Consider the following 22,994-nt stretch of genomic DNA (forward strand, 5'->3'; position numbering starts at 1 on the left):
GGAGTCTTAATTTCATGGCTGCAGTCAGCATCTACAGTGATTATGAAGCTGAAAAGAATGAAGTCTGTCACTGTTTCCATTTTCCCCCATTTTTGACATACAGTGATGGATCCCATTACCATGATCTTCGTTTTTTGAATGTGGTTTTAAGCTAGCTTTTTCAATCTCCTCTTTCACCATTATCAAGAGGCTCTTTTGTTCCTCTTTGCTTTCTGCCATTAGTGTGATGTCATCTGTGTATCTGAGGTTATTGGCATTTTCCCTGGCAATCTTGATTAAAGCTTGTGCTTTTTCCAGCCTGATATTTTTTTTTAAGGTTAAATATAATAAGAGTATGATTTCCCTGTTGATTTTATTACAGTTGTGCAAAATTGTCATCTGATATGGTGCTCAATGTACATAGAGAGGGTACTACAGACATTTATGTTAAAAATGTGGAGAGAACTAATAAATCTAAATGGAAGTAAGCATTTCACATTTTATCTGAGGTGGTAAAATGTCAGCAACAGTAGGGAGTGATAAACTGCCTGCTGCTTCTAAGTCACTTCAATCGTATCCGACTTTGTGTGACCCCAAAGACGGCAGCCCCCCAGGCTCCCCAGTCCCTGGGATTTTCCAGGCAAGAGTACTGGAGTGGGGTGCCATTGCCTTCTCCGGATAAACTACATATGTGTATCTTAATACCTAGAGAGACTAAGAAAACCATGCAAAGACATATACTCAAAAACAATGCAGATCCAAGTCAAATTATTTTACAATGTTCAAAAATCCCCAAGGAAGTCAAGAAAAGAAAAACGTTGAGAATTGAAGGAAACACACACAAAACAAAGAAGAAAATGGCAGACTGTCCTTAATAGTTAATAAGTCACTGTAAATATAAATGGTCCTAAATACATCAATTAAAAACCTGAAAATGGCAGGGTAGACACCTAAACAACAATCAGCTGTATGTTGTCTAAAAAAAAAGTATCTTCAAACATGAAAACATGTTCAAGTGGAGATTGCAAAAATTACACACCAGGAAAAAGTTAACTTGAAAAATTAGAAGTGGTAATGTACATGGAACAACAGACTGGTTTCAAATAAGAAAAGGCTGTATATTGTCACCTTGCTTATTTAACTTATATGCAGAATACATCATGAGAACTGCTGGGCTGGAAGAAGCACAAACTGGAATGAAGATTGCTGGGAGAAATATCAATCACATCAGATATGCAGATGACACCATTCTTATGGCAGAAAGTGAAGAGGAACTAAAAAGCCTCTTGAGAAAGTGAAAGAGGAGAGTGAAAAAGTTGGCTTAAAGCTCAATATTCAGAAAACGAAGATCATGGCATCTGGTCCCACCACTTCATTGCAATAGATGGGGACATAGTGGAAACAGTGTCAGACTTTATTTTAGGGCGCTCTCAAATCACTGCAGATGGTGATTGCAGCCGTGAAATTAAAAGACACTTACTCCTTGGAAGGAAAGTTATGACCAACCTAGATAGTATATTGAAAGGCAGAGATATTACTTTGCCAATAAAAGTCCATCTAGTCAAGACTATGTTTTTTCCAGTGGTCATGTATGGATGTGAGAGTTGGACTGTGAAGAAATCTGAGTGCCAAAGAATTGATGCTTTTGAACTGTGGTGTTGGAGAAGACTCTTGTGAGTCCCTTGGACTGCAAGGAGATCCAACTAGTCCATCTTAAAGGAAATCAGTTCTGGGTGTTCATTGGAAGGACTGATGCTGAAGCTGAAACTCCAATACTTTGGCCACCTCATGCAAAGAGTTGACTCATTGGAAAAGACCCTGATGCTGGGAGGGATTGGGGGCAGGAAGAGAAGGGGATGACAGAGGATGAGATGGCTGGATGGCATCGCTGACTCGATGGACATGAGTTTGAGTGAACTCTGGGAGTTGGTGATGGACAGGGAGGCCTGGCGTGCTGTGATTCATGGGGTCTCAAAGAGTCGGACATGACTGAGCGATTGAACTGAACTGAACTGAATGTACTTCTTGGTTTTGATTCCCATCCTGGTTTATCTCTAAACACTGAAGTGTCCCAGTACCAAGTTCAGACTCTTTATTTTTATGTGTACACTCATTTCCTGAATGAGTTCAGCTAGTTATTGTTCAGTCACCAAGTCATGTCTACTACTTTGTGACCCCATGGACTGCTCATGCCAGGTTTCCAGGTCCCTGACCTCTCCCAGAGTTGCCTAAGTTCATGTCCATTGAATCGGTGATGTCACCCAAATAGCTCACCTTCTGTCACCCTCTTCTCTGTCTGCCTTCAACCTTTCCCAGTTTAGGGTCTTTTCCAATTAATCAGCTATTCACATCAAGCTTAACTTGAGGATTTTGAACATAACCTTACTAGCATGGGAGATGACTGCAATTGTCTGGTGATCTGAACATTTTTTAGTACTGCCCTTCTTGGGAATTGGTGAGGATTGACCTTTTCCACTCCTGTGACTACTGCTGGGTTTCCCAAATTTGCTGATGTAATGAGTGTAGCACTTTTGTAGCATCATCCTGTAGGATTTTAAATAGCTCTGCTGGAACTCAGCTAGCAACCTTTCTTTAAATATCATCCATAGGTACAGCTGCCCACATCTATGTCAGATTTTGTGATCAGCTGCTTATTCCATGTCTCAAAGTGGAATTTCTTGGGCTGTTAAATGTAACTATGGTATCTTTTACACACTTATCTTCAGAAAACAACTGACTATCTTAATGATTTAAGACAGGAAATGTCCCATGATTCCAACTGCTCAAATCTGGTCAACGCTGTCATACAATAAACATGTTAGACTACATATTAAGACCACAAAAGAACTGGGTTTTCAACATTTTTTTTTTTGCAACTAAAAATTATTCCAGAAAGGCTACTTCATCCTAATTTTGATTCAATATATCTTGTTATTATATTCTCTAAATTGGGTGGACAGGGTGAGTAAGATACTCTACCTTTACACTGAGGTGGTTCTGTCCAAATTCCATTCAAACATATGACTTCTGTCTCTCCAAAAAGGTCATAATTCCCAATGCATTCGTAACGTGCTCTCTCACCACTCTGATATCTAGACTTCTGATTGTGTATAATAGCATTTTCCACTTGAGGTGGATTCACACAGGAAACATCTGAATAGAAAGATAAAAAAGTATCTCTAATATAATGATCATCATGAACAGCAAGGAGGAAATAGGATGTCAAATATATTCCATGGTTGTTTTGATTCAACAGTTAATCTGTCATGAAAGACTGCTAATTGTCATCAGTTTATAGGTAAGGTTAAGGGAAAGGAAATAAAGCAATATTTTTCAGCAGGAATTAAACTTCTGTACCTTAATTCTCTCCCCTATACTTCACTAGAAAAGTGATACACAATTTTTAGGGCACTGAAAAGAAGAGTTTTCCTGGAAATCTCTTTTTGAGGTTAGTAAAAAAAAAACTATAACATATATAAATTCAAAATGAATTTATCAACCATAAGCAAAACATAATAAAAATATCATTTGACATCAAGATTTGGTTTACATTCATCCTGTTTATGAGATATAACTTTAGGGCCTTTCAGAAAATAAACACAGTAGGTTCTTCTTTAGGGACTTGATCAAGAATTAACACACTCTGAAGAATACTATAGTTGCAAGGAGAAGATGATTAATTAAAGATTTGAACAGAAGATCTGGAAATATAATAGAAAAATAAAGTGTAAATTTAGAAAACTATATTTTAATGATATTTTGGGGTAAATGCTAAGGACACCACCATCTATTATGTGCATTCCTCATATGATTCAGGGGATGAAGAAGCTGTAACTACAAGAGGCTGTAGCCATGGGTCCTAAACTGAAATATACACAGAATTCCTTGGGAATCATCAAGACATTATCAGAGTTGCAGCCCCAGAGGTTTAGATTCAACAAGTCTGAGTGAGCCTGTGAATCTACTTGTATATCTAACAGTTTACAGAATGTGCTGAGAATGCTCTGCCAGGACTGTGCTTTAAGAACTATCAGGCTACAACACCAAACACTTTGAACACAAGTCCATCTCTTTTTATGTTTAGGCACAAACTGCTTTTGACCTGGCCTAAAAGTAATCTATGTCCATTTAATGATAGCGGAGGCAATTTTCTACATTATATTACTTCAGATACTTATATAAATCTTAAAAGTTTACCAAAGTACCTCTACATGCTGGCCTTCCTATCCATTTGCTCTTAATACACTGTATAGTATTAGGTCCATCCAACTGATAATATGATAGACACTTAAAAGCCACTTGTTCTCCTGACCTATAGAAATCCTTCTCCCTATCTATGAGTACAGCATCCTCAAAGGTGGGCAAGTTAACACAATTTGTGCCTGAAAGAAAAAGAATATGCATTTGTTTAGTACATCCTTAAAGATTCATAGCCACCATTGATTATATTCCAGAAAATAAATAGTTACATATCAAACCAATGAATATTTACAGCATTTCTCTTATACCTAGAGACAAGTGTCGGAAATCTTGATTTAGTCACATTGACTGTCTCTATATTATCAAAAATACAACATGGGAATGGTGACATTCTAAGATGTAGAGCTCCATACTTCTCAAATTTAAATTCTCAGATGACAGCTCATCTAAATTATGAATGTTTCTATTTTTGCCTTTATCAAAATATGTTACCTTGCGTTATGTTAAATGTCTTAGAAAATTTCATATTACAAAGAAATGATTGATTAAAAAAAACAGCAAATTGGGTAGTGATAAGAGCAGAGTTCAGCCATAGTACCAGAACAGAGACCTGAAATCTGTGATGTATATCAGAGGATGTTCAAACTGCACCTTAAATGATGTGAAACTGAGATAATTTAGTTAGTGTTATCAAACTGCCAACCTCCATTGGATCACAGAAAAAGCAAGGGAATTCCAGAAACACATCTACTTCTGCTTCATTGACTATGCTAAAGCCCTTGATTGTGTGGATCACAACAAACTGTGGAAAATTCTTGAAGAGATGGGAATACCAGACCACCTTACCTTCCTCCTGAGAAAACTCTATGTGGGTGAAGAAGTATCAGTTAGATCTGTACATGGACAATTGACTGGGTCAAAATTGGAAAAAGAGTACTTTAAGGGTGTATATTGTCATCCTGCTTATTTAACTTATATGCAGCATATGTCATGCAAAATACCTGGCTGGATGAAGCTCAAGGTGGCATTAAGATTGCCAGGAGAAATACCAATAACCTCAACTATGCCTCAGATGACACCACCTTAAGGGCAGAAAGTAAAGAGGAACTAAAGGGGCTCTTGGTGAAGGTGAAAGAAAAGACTGAAAATGCTGGCTTAGAACTCAACATTCAGAAAATGGAGATCATGGCACCTGGTCCCATCACTGCATGGCAAATAGATGGGGAAAAAATGAAAACAGTGACAGACTTCATTTTCTTGGGTTCTAAAATCACTGCAGTTTGTGACTGCAGCCATGAAATTAAATGGTGCTTGCTCCCTGGAAGAAAAGCTATGACAAACCTCGAGAGCGTATTGAAAAGCAGAGCCATCACTTTGCCACAAAAGTCCACCTAGTCAAAGCTATGACTTTTCCAGTAGTCATGGACGAATTTGAGAGTTGGACAATAAAGAAGCCTGAGTGCCAAAAAATTGATACTTTTGAACTGTGGTGCTGGAGAAGAGTCTTGAGAGTCCCTTGCACTTCAAGATCAAGCCAGTCAACCCTAAAAGAAATCTATCCTGAATATTCATTGGAAGGACTGATGCTGAAGCTGAAGCTCCAATACTTTGGTCACCTGATGAAAGTGAAAGTGAAACTGAGTGAAGTCGCTCAGTCGTGTCCAACTCTTTGAGACCCCACGGACTGTAGCTTACGAGGCTCCTCCGTCCATGGGATTTTCCAGGCAAGAGTACTGGAGTGGGTTGCCATTTCCTTCCCCAGAGGATCTTCCCAACCCAGGGATTGAACCCAGGTCCCCCACATTGTAGGCAGATGCTTTACCATTTGAGCCATCAGGGAAGTCACCTGATACAAAGAGCCAACTCATTGGAAAAGGCCCTAATGCTGGGAAAGATTGAAGATAGGAGGAGAAGGGGACTGCAAAGGATGAGATGGTTGAGTGGCATCACCAGATCAATGGACATGAGTTTAAGCAAACGCCAGGAGACAGTGAAGGACAGGGACGCCTGGCTTCCTACAGTCCATGAGGTTGCAAAGAGCCAGAAATGACTGAATAATTAACTGCAACAACAAATCAAACTTTCTCTGGTAGCTCAGATGGTAAAGAGTCTGCCTACAATGCAGGAGACCTGGGTTCGATCCCTGGGTCGGGAAGATCCCCTGGAGACAGAAATGGCAACCCACTCCAGTATTCTTGCCTGGAGAATTCCATGGACTGAGGAGCTTGTTAGGCTACAGTCCATGGAGTCACAAAGTGTTGGACACGACTGACAGACTTCACTTTATTATTTCTAGGGTTATTAATTCTCTACCAGAATTTAGAACTTTCCATAGATACCTTGTTAAATTATAGAATTACTGTTTAGTTTCATATTTGTGCCATTTTTGCTTTGAATTAAAAGATATTTGTCAGCTTAAGAATAAAAGGGAAAACACTATACTTAAACAATCTTGTGAACAAGACCATTCCCCTCCTAAACATCTTATAGATGCAGGTCCATCAGTTCCAAATCCTTCATTACATTTGTAAGTAACTTCTTCTCCATATTGGTAACTGTCTTTATTGTGAGATACAACATCATTCAGAATATAAGGTGGAATTCCACAAGGAATTCCTGGGAAGAAATGAAAAAAAATTGATTTCATGTTTTGCTAATTTTGAAATTTAACTTGATGTACTGGTCAACAGCCTATTCAAAAGCAGACACATTACTTTGCCAACAAAGGTCCGTAGAGTCAAGGCTATGGTTTTTCCAGTGGTCATGTATGGATTTGAGAGTTGGACTGTGAAGAAGGCTGAGCACCAAAGAATTGATGCTTTTGAACTATGGTGTTGGAGAAGACTCTTGAGAGTCCCTTGGACTGCAAGGAGATCCAACCAGTCATTCTAAAGGAGATCAGTTTTGGGTGTTCTTTGGAAGGAATGATGCTAAAGCTGAAACTCCAGTACTTTGGCCACCTCATGTAAAGAGTTGACTCATTGGAAAAGACCCTGATGCTGGGAGGGATTGGGGGAAAGAGGAGAAGGGGACAACAGAGGATGATATGGCTGGATGGCATCACTGACTCAATGGACATGAGTCTGAGAGAACTCCAGGAGTTGCTGATGGACAGGGAGGCCAGGTGTGCTGCAATTCTTGGGGTCACAAAGAGTTGGACATGACTGAGTGACTGAACTGAACTGAACTGGTCAATATATTTGGTAATTTTACTTGAAAATAATAAATGATTATACAGGAACCTCCATGATATGGGAGCAAAGTGCACAAATTTTTCCTAAAATCACCATTCTGGTGTGTGTCCACTTGAGCAAGAACTTGAAACAGAAATTATCAATATATGACAGAAACCATCAGTGCTCTCTAATCAATCATGAGTAATAAAAGAAAAACACATTGAGACTCCAAACATCAACTCAGGAAAAGTACTAGATATTGTAAGAAATTAAAAGGGATATTTTAGGGAAGACATACGACATATTTTTGAAACTTGATAGGAATATAAATAGGTTTACTAATATGAATAGTTAGGTTTAATTTTAGTGCACATCCAGTGTTAATACAAAATAATTGCCAGATTGAACAGTGATTCTATATAGAAGAAACAAATTTTCAATTAGAAAAATGATTAATTTTATATGTCAAATTTTATTTAACATATAAATATATACATTTTATTTTCATACATTAATGACCCATAAACAGATGTTACTTGATGCATTTAGAAATCTAAAGGATCAAGTCTCATGACTTTGATGACAATTGATTAGTTTAATGAATGATACTGAAAATAGAGTTTGGTTTGCCTAGTGTCCTCACCTACGCACTGAGGTGGAGAGCTCCACTTTCCCATGTGGCATATTATCACATTATTTTCAGATATCTTGAAGCCTTCTTCACAAGTATAACTTAACTTCGTGCCATGTGCATACAGCCTTTGTTCATGTATTTCTCTCCTTTCTTCTGCAGAGCTAGATGAGTTAATGGTTCCATGGTCTATTTGAGGTGGTTGAGAACATCCAGTATTTTCTGTATGAAGTACAGAGGTCAAAGAGTAAAGTACAAATATAATCTTTAAATTAAAAATATTAATACAATCAAATATTACTTTGGATTTTAAAATAAGAATTAAACAAAAATAATACTCGGAACAAGTTAAAGGATTTTAAAACAGACAAATATTTGGAACTTGCAAGCTATTTGTCTCCATAAACACAATGCTACTACTACTTGTTCAGTATGCCCCTTCATCCTTTTTGAAATGAATTTCTTATTGAAATGTTGGATGTATAACAGTATGTTAGCTTCAAATGGGCTACAAAATGATTTTACTTTTACATACATTATAAAATGACTACCAGTATGTCTAGTAGCAATCTGTCCATATCAAATTTATTACAATATTATTGACCATATTCTGTATGCTGTATATTACATCCCCCTGGCTTCTTTATTACATAACTGGAGTTTGTACTTCTAAATCCCCTGTATCTACCTTGCCAACCCCCTCCTCTTTTCTTGCAACAACTCATTAATTTTTTGTATCCATATGAGACTGTTTTCCTTTGATTTTGTTTTATTTTTAGATTCCATAAATAAGTGAAATCATGTGGCATTTGTCTTTTTCTATCTTACCTACTTCACTTAAAATAATACATGCTAGACACATCTACGCTGTTGGAAATGTTTCATATTTTATGGCTTGGTTATAGTTCATATTGCATGTATATATATAAAACATCTTCTTTATCTACCTATCAGTGGACTTTCTAGGTTGCTTGCAAATCCTGGTCATTCAATGCAATGAACATTGGAGTACATATATCTTTTTAGATTAGTGTTTTTGTTTCCTTTGAATAAATACCCAGTAGTGGAATTGCTGGATCATACAGCAGTTCTATTTTTATTTTTTAAAGGAAACGCTATCCTCTTTTCCATAGCAACTCTGCCTGTTTACAACCCTACCAACAGTGCACAAATATTCCCTTTTCTTCACATCTTTGACAACACTTGATATTGTCCTTTTCATGGTAGCCATTATGACAGGTGTGAAGGGACATCACACTATGGTTGCAATATGGTTTTCCTGGATACAGTAGTCTTGGGTGCAAGGTTTTTTCCTTTCATCTCTTTGTATATGTTTTACCAGTCCCCTGTGACCAAAAAAAAAAAAGATTCTTCAGAAGCTGTTGATACTTTAAGAGTCTCCTTGTAGGTAACTACTGCCTTTTCTCTTGAAGGAGAAGAGGGTGACAGAGGATGAGATGGTTGGATGGCATCACCAATTCAATGGACATGAACTTTGGCAAACTCTGGGAGATGGTGAGAGACAGGGAAGCCTGGCCTGTTGCAGTCCATGGGGTCACAAAGTGTTGGACATGACTTGGTAATAGAACAACAACTTTTAAAATATTAATTAATTTATTTTAATTGGAGGCTAACTACAATATTTTAGTTTTTTGCCATACATTGACATGAGTCAGCCACGGGTATACCCCCATCCTGAACCCCCCTCCCACCTCCCTCCCTATCCCATCCCTCTGGGTTGTCCCAGTGCACCAGCTTTGAGTGCTCTGTTTCATACATCAAACTTAGACTGGTGATCTATTTCACATATGGTAATATGCATGTTTCAATGCTATTCTCTCAAATCATCCCCACCTCGCTTTCTCCCACAGAGTCCAAAAGTCTGTTCTTTATATCTGTGTCTCTTTTGCTGTCTCACATATGGGGTCATGGTGACCATCTTTCTAAATTCCATATATATTCATTAATATACTATATTGGTGTTTTTCTTTCTGACTTATATCACTGAATAATAGGTTCTAGTTTCATCCACCTCGTTAGAAATGATTCAAATGTGTCCTTTTTAACACCTGTCTAATATTCCTTTGTGTATATGTACCACTGATTTCCTATCCATTTTTTTCTGCCAATGGGCATCTAGGTTGCTTTCATGTCCTAGCTATTGTACACAGTGCTATGATGAACATTGTGGTACACGTGTCTTTCAATTCTGGTTTCCTCAGTGTGTGTGCCTAGCACTGGGATTGCTGGGTTGTATGGCAGATCTATTTTCAGTTTTTTAAGAAATTTCCACACTGTTCTCCAAAGTGGCTGTACTAGTTTGCATTTCCACCAACAGTGTAAGAGGGTTCACTTTTCTCTGCACCCTCTTTAGCATTTATTGTTTGTAGACTTTTGATAGCAGTCATTTTGACCAGCATGAGATGGTACCTCATTGTGGTTTTGATTTGCAACTCTCTGATAATGAGTAATGTTGAACATTTTTTCATGTGCTTATTAGCCATCTGAATCACTTCTTTGGAGAAATGTCTGTATATTTTTTGGCCTATTTTTGGATTGGGTCATTTATTTTTCTGGTATTGTTGTTTATATACTTTTGAGATTAGTTCTTTGTCAGTTGCTTCATTTGCTATTATTTACGCATACTCTGAAGGCTGTCTTTTCACCTTTATTACAGTTTCCTTTGATGCACAAAAGCTTTTAAGTTTAATTAAGTCCCATTTGTTTATTTTTGCTTTTATTTCCATTACTATGGAAGGTGGGTCATAGAGAATCTGCTGTGATTTATGTCAGAGAGTGTTTTGTGTAAGTTTTCCTGTAGGAGTTTTATAGCTTCTGTTCTTACATTTAGATCTTTAATCCATTTTGAGTTTATTTTTGCATATAGTTAGAAAGTGTTCTAGTTTCATTATTTTACAAGTGGTTGACCAGTTTTCCCAGCACCACTTGTTAAAGTGATTGTCTTTTCTCCATTTTATATTTTTGTCTCCTTTGTCAAAGATAAGGTGTCCATAGGTGTGTGGATTTATCTTTGGACTTTCTATTTTGTTCCATTGATCTATATTTCTGGCTTGTGCCAGTACCATACTGTCTTGATGACTGTAGCTTTGTAGTATAGTCTGAAGTCAGTCGTGTTGATTCCTCCAGTTCCATTCTTCTTTCTTAAGATTGCTTTGGTTATTCGAGATTCTTTTGTATTTCCATCAGATCAGATCAGATCAGATCAGTCGCTCAGTCGTGTCCAACTCTTTGCGACCCCATGAATCACAGCACACCAGGCCTCCCTGTCCATCACCAACTCCCGGAGTTCACTGAGACTCACGTTCATCGAGTCAGTGAAGCCATCCAGCCATCTCATCCTCTGTCGTCCCTTTCTCCTCTTGCCCCCAATCCCTCCCAGCATCAGAGTCTTTTCCAATGAGTCAACTCTTCACATGAGGTGGCCAAAGTATTGCAGTTTCAGCTTTAGCATCATTCCTTCCAAAGAAATCCCAGGGCTGATCTCCTTCAGAATGGACTGATTGGATCTCCTTGCAGTTCAAAGGACTCTCAAGAGTCTTCTCCAGCACCACAGTTCAAAAGCATCAATTCTTTGGCACTCAGCCTTCTTCACAGTCCAACTCTCACATCCATACATGACCACAGGAAAAACCATAGCCTTGACTAGACGAACCTTTGTTGGCAAAGTAATGTCTCTGCTTTTGAATATGCTATCTATGTTGGTCATAACTTTCCTTCCAAGGAGTAAGCATCTTTTAATTTCATGGCTGCAGTCACCACCTGCAGTAATTTTGGAGCCCAGAAAAATAAAGTCTGACACTGTTTCCACTGTTTCCCCATCTATTTCCCATGAAGTGATGGGACCAGATGCCATGATCTTTGTTTTCTAAATGTTGAGCTTTAAGCCAACTTTTTGGTTGTTAAATCATCTGTTCTAGTTCTATGAAAATTGCCACTGGAGCTTGATAGGGATTGCATTGAATGTATAGATTGCTTTGGGTACTATACTCATTTTCACTACTATACTCATTTTCACTATGTGGATTTTTCTGATCCATGAACACAGTGTATTTCTCCATCTATTTTTGTCATCTTTTATATCTTTCATCAGTGTTTTATAGCTTTTTATATATAAGTATTTTTTTTTCTTTAGGTAGACTTACTCCTAAGTATTTTATTCTTTTCATCGCAATGGTGAATGGGATCGTTTCTTTAATTTTTCTTTCTGTTTTCTCATTGTTAATGTATAGGAATGCAAGGGATATCTGTGTATTAATTTTGTATCCTGAAACTTTACTACATTCATTTCTTAGCCTCAGTAATTTTCTGGTGATGTCTTTAGTGTTTACTATGTAGAGAATCATGTCACCTGCAAACAGAGTTTACTTCTTCTTTTTCCATCTGGATTCCTTTTATTTCCATTTCTTCTGTGATTGCTGTCACTCAAACTTTCAAAACTATGTTGAATAGTAATGGTGAGAGTGGGCACCCTTGCCTTGTTCCTGATCTTAGGGGGAATACTTTCAATTTTTTGCCATTGAAGATAATGTTTGTTGTGGGTTTATCATATATGGCTTTTATTATGTTGAGGTATGTTCCTTCTATGCCTGCTTTCTGGAGAGTTTTTTTACCATAAATGGATTTTGTATTTTTTTTAAGGCTTTCTTTGTATATATTGATATAATCATATGTTTTTTATATTTTAATTTATTAATTTTGTATATCACATTGATTGATTTACAAATATTGAAGAAATCTTACATCCCTGGAATAAAACCCACTTGGTCATGATGTATGATTTTTCTAATATGTTGCTGGATTCTGTTTGCTAGAATTTTGTTGAAGAGTTTAGCGTCTATGTTCATCAGCGATATTGGCCTATAGTTTTCTTTCTTTGTGGCATTTTTGTCTGGTTTTGGAATTAGGGTGATAGTGACCTCAGAGAATGAATTTGGGAGTTTATCTTCCTCTGCAGTTTTCTGAAGAATTTGAGTAGGATCACTTAAGTTCAGTTCAGTCACTCAGTGGTGTCTGACTCTTTGTGGCCTCATGAACTGCAGCACACCAGGCCTCCGTATCCATCACCAATTCCCAGAATTCACCCAAACTCATGTCCATCGAGTCAGTGATGCCATACAGCCATTTCATACTGTGTCATCCCCTTTTCCTCCTGCCCCCAATCCCTCCTGCATCAGAGTCTTTTCCAATGAGTCAAATCTTCACATGAGGTGGCCAAAGTATTGCGGTTTCAGCTTTAGCATCAGTCCTTCCAAAGAAATCCCAGGGCTGATCTCCTTTAGAATGGACTGGTTGGATCTCCTTGCAGTTCAACGACTCTCAAGAGTCTTCTCCAACACCACAGTTCAAAAGCATCAATTCTTCGGTGCTCAGCTTTCTTCACAGTCCAACTCTCATATCCATATATGACCACAGGAAAAACCATAGCCTTGACTAGACGGACCTTTGTTGGCAAAGTAATGTCTCTGCTTTTGAATATACTATCTAGGTCGGTCAAAACTTTCCTTCTAAGGAGTAAGTGTCTTTTAATTTCATGGTTGAAATAACCATCTGCAGTGATTTTGGAACCACCCAAAATAAAGTCTGACACTGTTTCCATTGTTTCCCCATCTATTTCCCATGAAGTGTTGGGACCAGATGCCATGATCTTCGTTTTCTGAATGTTGAGTTTTAAGCCAACTTTTTCACTCTCCTCTTTCACTTTCATTAAGAGGCTCTATAGTTCTTCACTTTCTGCCATAAGGGTGGTGTCATCTGCATATCTGAGGTTATTTATATTTCTCTGGCAATTTTGATTTCAGCTTGTGCTTCTTCCAGCCCAACATTTCTCATGATGTATTCTTCATAGAAGTTAAATAAGCAGGATGACAATATACAGCCTTGACATACTCCTTTTCCCATTTGGAACCAGTCTGTTGCTCCATGTCCAGTTCTAACTGTTGCTTCCTGACCTGCATACAGATTTCTCAAGAGGCAGGTCAGGTATTCTGGTACGCCCATCTCTTTCAGAATTTCCCACAGTTTATTGTGATCCACACAGTCAAAGGCTTTGGCATAGTCAATAAAGCATAAAGAGATGTTTTTCTGGAACTCTCTTGCTTTTTCCATGATCCAGCGGATGTTGGCAATTTGATCTCTGGTTCCTCTGCCTTTTCTAAAACCAACTTGAACATCTCGAAGTTCACGGTTCCCATATTGCTGAAGTCTGGCTTGGAGAATTTTGAGCATTACTTTACTAGTGTGTTAGATGAATGCAATTGTGCGGTATTCACTTTCACTTTCACTTTCTTTGGGCTTGGAATGAAAACTGAGCTTTTCCAGTCCTGTGGCCACTGCTGAGTTTTCCAAATTTGCTGGCGTACTGAGTGCATCACTTTCACAGCATCATCTTTCAGGATTTGAAATAGCTCCACTGGAATTCCTTCACCTCCACTAGCTTTGTTCATAGTGATGCTTTCTAAGGCCCATTTGACTTCACATTCCAGGATGTCTGGCTCTAGGTGAGTGATCACACCATCATGATTATCTTGGTCGTGAAGATCTTTTTTGTACAGTTCTTCTGTGTATTCTTGCCACCTAAGTGTTAGCTTTTCCCTAAAGTTTTGGTAGAATTCACCTGTGAAGCCATCTGGTCCTTGGATTTTGTTTGCTGAAAGATTTTTTATTCCATTTTCTATTTCTGTGCTTGTGATGGGTCTGTTAAGACCCTCTGTTTCTTCCTGCTTCAGTTTTGAAAGGTTCTACTTTTCTAAGAATTCATCCATTTCTTCCAAGTTGTCCATTTTATTGGCATATAGTTGCTAATAGTAGTCACTTATTATCCTATGTATTTCTGTGTTGTCTGTTATGATCTCTCCATTTTCATTTCTAATTCTGTTGATCTGATTTTTCTTTTTTTTTTTTCCCCTTGATGAGTCTGGCTAATGGTTTCTCTCTATTTATCATCTCAAAGAGCCAGCTTTTAGTTTTGCTGATTTTTGCTATAGTCTCCTTTGTTTCTTTCTGCCCTAATTTTTATAATTTCTTTACTTCTACTAACACTGGGGTTCTTAATTTCTTCTTTTTCTAGTTGCTTTAAGTGTCAATTTAGGTTATTTATTTAACTTTTTTCTTCTTTCCTGAGGTAAGATGTAATGCTATGAACCTTCACCTTAGCACTACTTTTACTGAATCCCATAGGTTTGGGGTTTTGTTGTGTTTTCATTTTCATTTGTTTCTGTGCATATTTTGATTTCCTTGTTGATTTCTTCCATGATTTGCTGGTTTTTCAGAAGCATGTTATTTAGCCTCCATATGTTGGTTTTTTAATAGTTTTTGTCCTGCAGTTGACATCTAATATTAGTGCATTGTGATCAGAAAAGATTCTTGGAATTATTTCCATTTTTTTTTTAATTTACTAATGCTAGATTTATGGTTCAGGATGTGATCTGTCCTGGAGAATGTTCTGTCTTCACTTGCAAAAAAGGTGAAATTCATTTTTTGGTGGTGAAATGTCCAATAGATATTAATTAGGTCTAACTGTTCCGTTGTATCATTTAAAGCTTGTGTTTCCTTGATAATTTTCTGTTTAGTTGATCTAACCATAGGTGTGAGTGGGGTATTAAAGTCTCCCACTATTATGGTTGTGTTACTGTTAATATCCCCTTTCATACTTGTTAACGTTTGCCTTAGGTATTGAGGTGCCTTTATGTTGGGTGCATATATATTTATAATTGTAATATCTTCTTCTTGGGTTGATTCTTTGATCATTATGTAGTGTCTTTTGTTGTCTTTTTTCACGCCCTTCATTTCAAAATCTATTTTACCTGATATGAGTATTGCTACTCCTGCTTTCTTTTGGTCTCCATTTGCATGAAATATCTTTTCCAGCCCTTCACTTTCAGTCTGTATGTTTCCCTTGGTTTGAGGTGGGTCTCCTGTAGACAGCATATAGAGGGGTCTTGTTTTTGTATCTGTTCAGCCAGTTTTTGTCTTTTGGTTGGTGCATTCAACCCATTTACATATAAGGTAATTATTGATAAATATGATCGCATTGCCATTTACTTTGGAACAACATTTTTAATTTTTTCCATTAAATGATACTGTGTCCTGGTATGGACCTCTTTAGGTTCATCTCTTTTTGGGACTGTCTGATTTCGAGACCTGAATGTCTGTTTCCTTCCCCAGGTTAGAAAAGTTTAGCTATTATTTCTTCAAATAAGTCTCTGTCTCTCGCTATTTTAGATCCATATAATAAGAATAGTACTTCACTTGATGTTGTCCCAGATGTCTGTTAACCTAGCCTCATTTTTAAAATTCATTTTTCTTTTTCCTATGCTATTTGGTAAGTTTCTACTACCCTGTTTCCAGACCTCTGATCCATTCTTCTGAATCCTCTAATCTGCTATTGATTTTTTTTAGTGTATTTTTTCATTTCAGCTGTTGTATCCTTCAGCACTGTTTAGTTCATCTTTATATTTTCTTATTCTTAAAATTCTGTTTTCATCCATTTTTCTCTAGAGTCCATTGAACATCTTTATTGTTATTACCTAGCATGCTTTCTTGGGTAGATTGTTTATCTTAACTTTGTTTAGTGACTTTTCTGAGATTTTGTCTGGGTCTTTCATTTGGAATGCATTTTTCTGTCTCATGATTTTACCTAAATCTGTGTTTATTTCTAAGAGTTAGTTATATTCCTGATCTTAGAGAAGTGGTCTTATGTAGAAGTTTATGGGACCCAGCAGAATGGTCCCCTCTGTAGGATCTGGGCTGCAGATCTAGATGCTATAGGGGTGCCCTTCTGTTGTGTCAGTGCCAACTACTTTGGGTGCACTGGTAGGAAAGGGTTCCACCTCCTCCTCTGTTGGCTGCCAGACCCTGCCTCATGTGGTGGCTTCCAGCCCATTCATAGGCATGATGACATGTTGATGGAGCTGGCTTCAGGGCCTAAAAGTACTTGAGCTGGTGATATCACACCCAAGAGCAGGGTGAGATGCAGGTGTAGCAGCTGTGGAGCCCAGTGGAATTTGGGGTTGGTGCTGTCATGCTGGTGAGTTGTTTAGCCTCTGGTGCTATTAAGCTATGTATGTGTGTGTTAGGGAGAACTCTAAAGTCGCACTTGTCTCTCATGATGGCTGGCACCAGTATCTATGATCCCAATCATCTCCTATCTCTCTAGAAGTTTCATGAAGATAACCAAATTAGTCTAACCCAAGCTTCTTTCCCATTGATGCCTCTTTACTGGGACACAGAGCATGTGAGATTTTTGTATGCCTTTAAAGCACAGAAGCTCTCTTTCCTAAAGCCCTCTGGCTTTCTTGTGCACAAGTTACTCTGGACTTAAAAGTCAGAATTTCTGGGGGCTTATCTTTCTGAACCATGACTCCCAGGCTGGGCAACCCAGTTGTCCCTTCATCCTTGTCCTTTTGATCATTAGGAATAAAATTTGCATAAACATAAATTTTACCTGTTATTGACACAGCAGCTCAAAGAGTTTGTGTGTGTTTCACATCAGAAGTGAAAGAGTGTTCATCAGTTCATAAACGGAAACTGTAATTTACTGTTTCAAGATAAATTAGAAGAGACAGAGAGGACTTCATCTTGCTGACCCATACAAAGCTTGTGTGAAAACCCAACAACTCAAAACCTATGGGATGCAGCAAAGCCGTTCTAAAAGGGAAGTTTATAGGAAGAAACAAGGAAAACATCAAATAGAGAACCTAATTTACACCTAAAACAACTCGATGAAGAAGGACAAAAAACAAACCCCAAGTAAGTAGAAGGAAAGAAATTCTAAAGATCAGAGTAGAAATAAATGAAAAAGAAGCAAAGGAACAACGGTAAAGACTAATAAAACTAAAAGCTGCTTCTTTGAGAAGATAAACAAAATTGACAAACAATTAGGCAAACTCATCAAGAAAAAAATGGGAGAATCAAATCAACAATATTAGGAATGAGAAAGGAGAGGTTACAACATAAATACAGAAATACAAATGATCATAAGAACCTATTATGAGCAAATATATGCCAATAAAATAGACAACCTGAAAGAAATAGACACATTCTTAGAAAACCTCAATCTTCCACGACTGAACCAGGAAGAAATAGAAATTATGAACAAAGCAATTACATGCACTGAAATAAAAAATGTGATAAAAAAATTCTCAAAAAATTAAAGTACAAGGTCTGATGGTTTCACAGGTGAGTTCTCTCAAACATTTAAAGAAGAGCTAGTAATATTCTTATAAAACTCTTTCAAAAAACTGCAGATGAAGGAGCACTTCCAAACTCATTCTATAAGGCCATCATCACCCTTATACCAAAACCAGATAAAGAAAACACACACACACACACACACACAATTACAGGCCAATATCACTGATGAAAATAGATGGAAAAATCCTCAACAGAACACTAGCAAACAAAATTCAAAAACACATTAAAAAGATAGTACACCATGCTATGCATAAGGTAATAGCACCCAGTCCAGTACTCTTGCCTGGAAAATCCCTTGGATGGAGGAGCCTGGTAGGCTGCAGTCCATGGGGTCGCTAAGAGTCAGACACGCCTGAGCGGCTTCACTTTTACATTTCACTTTCATGCATTGGAGAAGGAAATGGCAACCCACTCCAGTGTTCTTGTCTGGAGAATCCCAGGGACAGAGGAGCCTGGTGGGCTGCCATATATGGGGTCGCATAGAGTTGGACATGACTGAAGTGACTTCGCAGCAGCAGCAGCAGAACACCATGATAGCAACCATCAAGTTCGGTTTACCCCAGGGATGCAAGCATTCTTCAGTATACACAAGTCCATCAAAGTGATATACCATATTAACAAATTGCAAGATAAATTCATATGGTAATCAAAATAAATACAGAAAAATTCTGAAAATTTTCAACACCCATTTATGATAAATACTCTTCAAAAAATTAGCAAAGAAGGAAACTACCTCAACATAGTAAAGGCCATATATGAGAAACCCAGAGCAGACATTATTCTCGATGGTGAAAAACTGAAAGCATACCCTCTAAGATCAGGAAAAGACAAGGGAGCCCACTGTCACCACTATTAGTCAGCATTGTTTGGAAGCCTTAGCTACAGCAGAGGAGAAAAAGAAATAAAAGGAATCCAGATTGGAAAAGAAGAAGCAAAACTCTCATTGTTTGCACACAGACAATACTACACATAGAAATCCCAAAACATACTATCAGAAAATTACAAGAAGTGATCAGTGAATTTAGCAAAGTGACAGGATACAAAACGAAGACACAAAAATCAATTGAATCCCTATGTACTAACAGTGAAATATCAGAAAGAGATATTAAGGTTTCAATCCTATTTACCATTGCAACAAAAAGAATAAAATGCCTAGGAATAAACCTACTTAAGGAGAAATAAGAGCTGTATACAGAAAAGTATAAGACATTGAGGAAAGAAATCAAAGACAACATAAACAAACGGAGAGGCTTACTGCTTGGAAGAAATGTTATGACCAACCTAGATAGTATATTGAAAAGCAGAGATATTCCTTTGCCAACAAAGGTCCATCTAGTCAAGGCTATGATTTTCCAGTAGTCATGTATGGATGTGAGAGTTGGACTGTGAAGAAAGCTGAGTGCCGAAGAATTGATGCTTTTGAACTGTGGTCTTGGAGAAGACTCTTGAGAGTCCCTTGGACTGCAAGGAGATCCAACCAGTCCATTCTAAAGGAGATCAGTCCTGAGTGTTCTTTGGAGGGAATGATGCTAAAGCTGAAGCTCCAGTACTTTGGCACCTCATGGGAAGAGTTGACTCATTGGAAAAGACTGATGCTCGGAGGGATTGGGGGCAGGAGGAGAAGGGGACGACAGAGGATGAGATGGCTGGATGGCATCACCGACTCGATGGACATGAGTTTGAGTGAACTCCGGGAGTTGGTGATGGACAGGGAGGCCTGGCGTGCTGCGATTCATGGGGTCGCAAAGAGTCGGACATCACTAAGAGACTGAACTGAGCAGAACTGAACTGATTAGAGACACAGACACTGAGAACAGACTATGGACATGGCTGCCAGGGAGGAAGTAGAGGGTGGGAGGGATGGAGAGTGTTAGTGTTTCCCTAATTGGAACCAGTTCCTTATTGGAACTGTAGCAAATTTACACTACCATATGTAAAATAGACAGTCAATGGGGATTTGCTGTATGGCTCCAGGAACTCAAACCAGAGCTCAGTAACAACCTAGAAGGGTGGGATGGGCCGGAATCTGGGAGGGATGTTCATGTGGGAGGGGACATGGGTAAATCTGTGGCTGATTCGTGTTTATTTTTGGTAGAACCCAACGTAATACTGTAAAGTAATTATCCTTCAATTAAAAATAAATAAATATAAAATAAACAAACACCAACCCCTGAAATTTCATATGCCAAGGGGCCCAGGAGGAGGCTCACTCATGCATACATGAGGTAAAAGGCAGACAGATCTCTGTCTTGACTGTGATGCCTACAGTGGCTCATGAACCATCTCAATTCCCTCTCAGCTGCACTCCAGGAGCCCTGGCAAACCTATCTTAAAAATTCATGCATGGAGCTAATCCTCCTGTCAAAGTCCAGGTTTTCACAGGAGGACTTCTGTCTGCTTCGTTCACACACCCTTCCACCTTGTGGCCAGATCCCTGTGGTTACAACTGACTCAGAGGGAAGAGCAGCCTTTGACAGACCACCAGTGAGCTTGCAGAGAAATTTGGCTTAAGTCTGTGACCAAGTACAGGAACACAAGATTAAGATGTACTGCTACTTGGGGGAAACAAACGACAGGCTGTCAATACCAATTCTGGTGCACTAATGTATCTAGACAAGAGATGAAGCATAGAAATTCTGACAAAACAGGGATGAGAAGTGTCAGCTGCTGCTAAGTCACTTCAGTCGTGTCCGACTCTGTGGGACACCATAGACCGCAGCCCACCAGGCTCCCCCGTCCCTGGGATTCTCCATCAAGAACACTAGAGTGGGTTGCCATTTCCTTCTCCAATGCATGAAAGTGAAAGTGAAGTAGCTCAGTCGTGCCTGACTCCTAGTGACCCTATGGACTGCAGCCTACCAGGCTCCTCCATCCATGGGATTCTCCAGGCAAGAGTACTGGAGTGGGTTGCCATTGCCTTCTCTGGAAGTGTCAGCAGGTACCACCATAGAAGATCTGAGATAGCTGCAGAGTCTCTAGCCAGGTTGAAGAAAGTTATCTCTCACCCAAAGGAGACTGGTACTTTAATTAGAAAAACAGCACCACAAAACTTAAGGAATATGAACCCAAAGTATCATGACACGAACAAAGTATAAAAATCTTCAGTATTCACATCTGAAGATTGGAGATCTGTGATTTATCCAAGGAAGAATTTGAAATAGCTGTTTTAAATAACTCAGTGCGCTAGAGAAAATACAGTATATCTCATGATGTACTCTGCATATAAGTTAAATAAGCAGGGTGACAACATACAGCCTTGATGTACTCCTTTCCCTAATTGGAACCAGTCTGTTGTTCCATGTCCAGTTCTAACTGCTACTTCCTGACCTGGAATTTACTAAGGAGCCTTCATTTGGATCTAAGAATATTTCTCAGCAGAAACCTAGTGGGCCAGGAGAAAGTGGGATGATATATTCCAAGTGTTGAAAGAGAAAATTGCCAAAGAATATTTGAAAATATCCTTCAGAAAAGAAAAGAATATAAAGACTTCACTTGACCAAAAAATACTGAGAAAATTGAACACAGCTAGACCTTCCTTGAGGAGGGCATGGCAACCACTCCAGTATTCTTGCCTGGAGAAGCCCATGGACAGAGAACCTGGCAGGCTGCTGCCCATAGGGTCACAAAGAATCAGACACAGCTGAGGTAACTGAGCAGGCACACAGACCTTCCTTACTGAAACACTAAAAGGAATTATTCAAGCTAAAGTAAAATAATGCTAATTAATTCCATGAAAATACATAGTACACTCGTAAATTTAAGTGCACATTCACATTCAGAACACTATAGTACTTCAATATGGAATGTTAACACTTAACTATTTAAGAGTTAAAGTGCAAGGATATAAAAGTAACTATAGCTACAATTATCTTTTTAATTAAGTACACACTATAAAAAGAGGCAAATCGTGACATCAAAAAGATAAAATGGAGAAGGGGAAAAGGAAGGAGATTTAATATATGGTTGTGTTCATATATTATTAGAATAAAACACACTGCTCTCTCTGAAAGATGCTTTATGTAAATCTCATGGTAAACAAAGTAGGAATCTATACTAGATTCACACTGGTAAAGAGAAGTTTATTAAATGCATACTGCTGCTGCTGCTGCTAAGTCTCTTCAGTCGTGTCCAACTCTATGTGACCAAATACATGGCAGCCCACTAGGCTCCTCTGTCCCTGGGATTCTCCAGGCAAGAATACTGGAGTGGGTTGCCATTTCCTTCTCCAATGCATGAAAGTGAAAAGTGAAAAGTGAAAGTGAAGTGGATCAGTCGTGCCCGAGTCTTAGCGACCCTATGGACTGCAGCCTACGAGGCTCCTTCGTCCATGGGATTTTCCAGGTGAGAGTACTGGAGTGGGGTGTCATACTATAAAGTTATAGTAGTATTGTTACACTACTATAACAAAAATCATGAATTCACAAAGGCAAGCTGTCTGAGGAAAGGATTTAGGGAACTATAAAACATCCTGTTACAAAATACATGTACAAAATAGATACATCCTTATCTATCAATAATTACACTAAATATAAAGAAATGCATGAGTGCATGCTAAGTAGCTACTGTTGTGTCTGACTCTTTAAGACTCAATGGACTGTAGCCCACCAGGCTCCTCTGTCCATGGGATTTCCCAGGCAAGAATACTGGAGTGGGTTGCCATTTCTTTCTCCACTGTTTTCTTCTATCTCAATGAAGTCTTAAGCTATTACTGTGAATTACTTATCAGACAAATCGTCCATATCCATTATTTGGGGACAGTAACTGAAAAACTGTTGTGTTTCTCTGTTAACATTTTA

General features: G+C 38.4%; 1 protein-coding gene across 4 annotated transcripts in view; it reads right to left on the reverse strand.

The window, feature by feature from the left end:
• Positions 1-22,994, reverse strand: part of LOC790886 (uncharacterized) — a 147,735-nt gene that overhangs the window by 116,164 nt on the left and 8,577 nt on the right. For 3 of the 4 annotated variants that reach the window (XM_059875589.1, XM_059875591.1, NM_001105027.1), the window contains 2 exon segments: positions 7,999-8,208; positions 2,959-3,132 (listed from right to left, as the gene is read on the reverse strand). In XM_059875589.1, coding sequence (XP_059731572.1) covers positions 2,959-3,132; positions 7,999-8,208 — 384 coding nt within the window. 4 annotated transcript variants of the gene reach the window in all.

The sequence above is a fragment of the Bos taurus genome, chromosome 16, assembly GCF_002263795.3.
Source record: "Bos taurus isolate L1 Dominette 01449 registration number 42190680 breed Hereford chromosome 16, ARS-UCD2.0, whole genome shotgun sequence".
NCBI classification, from domain to species: domain Eukaryota; kingdom Metazoa; phylum Chordata; class Mammalia; order Artiodactyla; family Bovidae; genus Bos; species Bos taurus.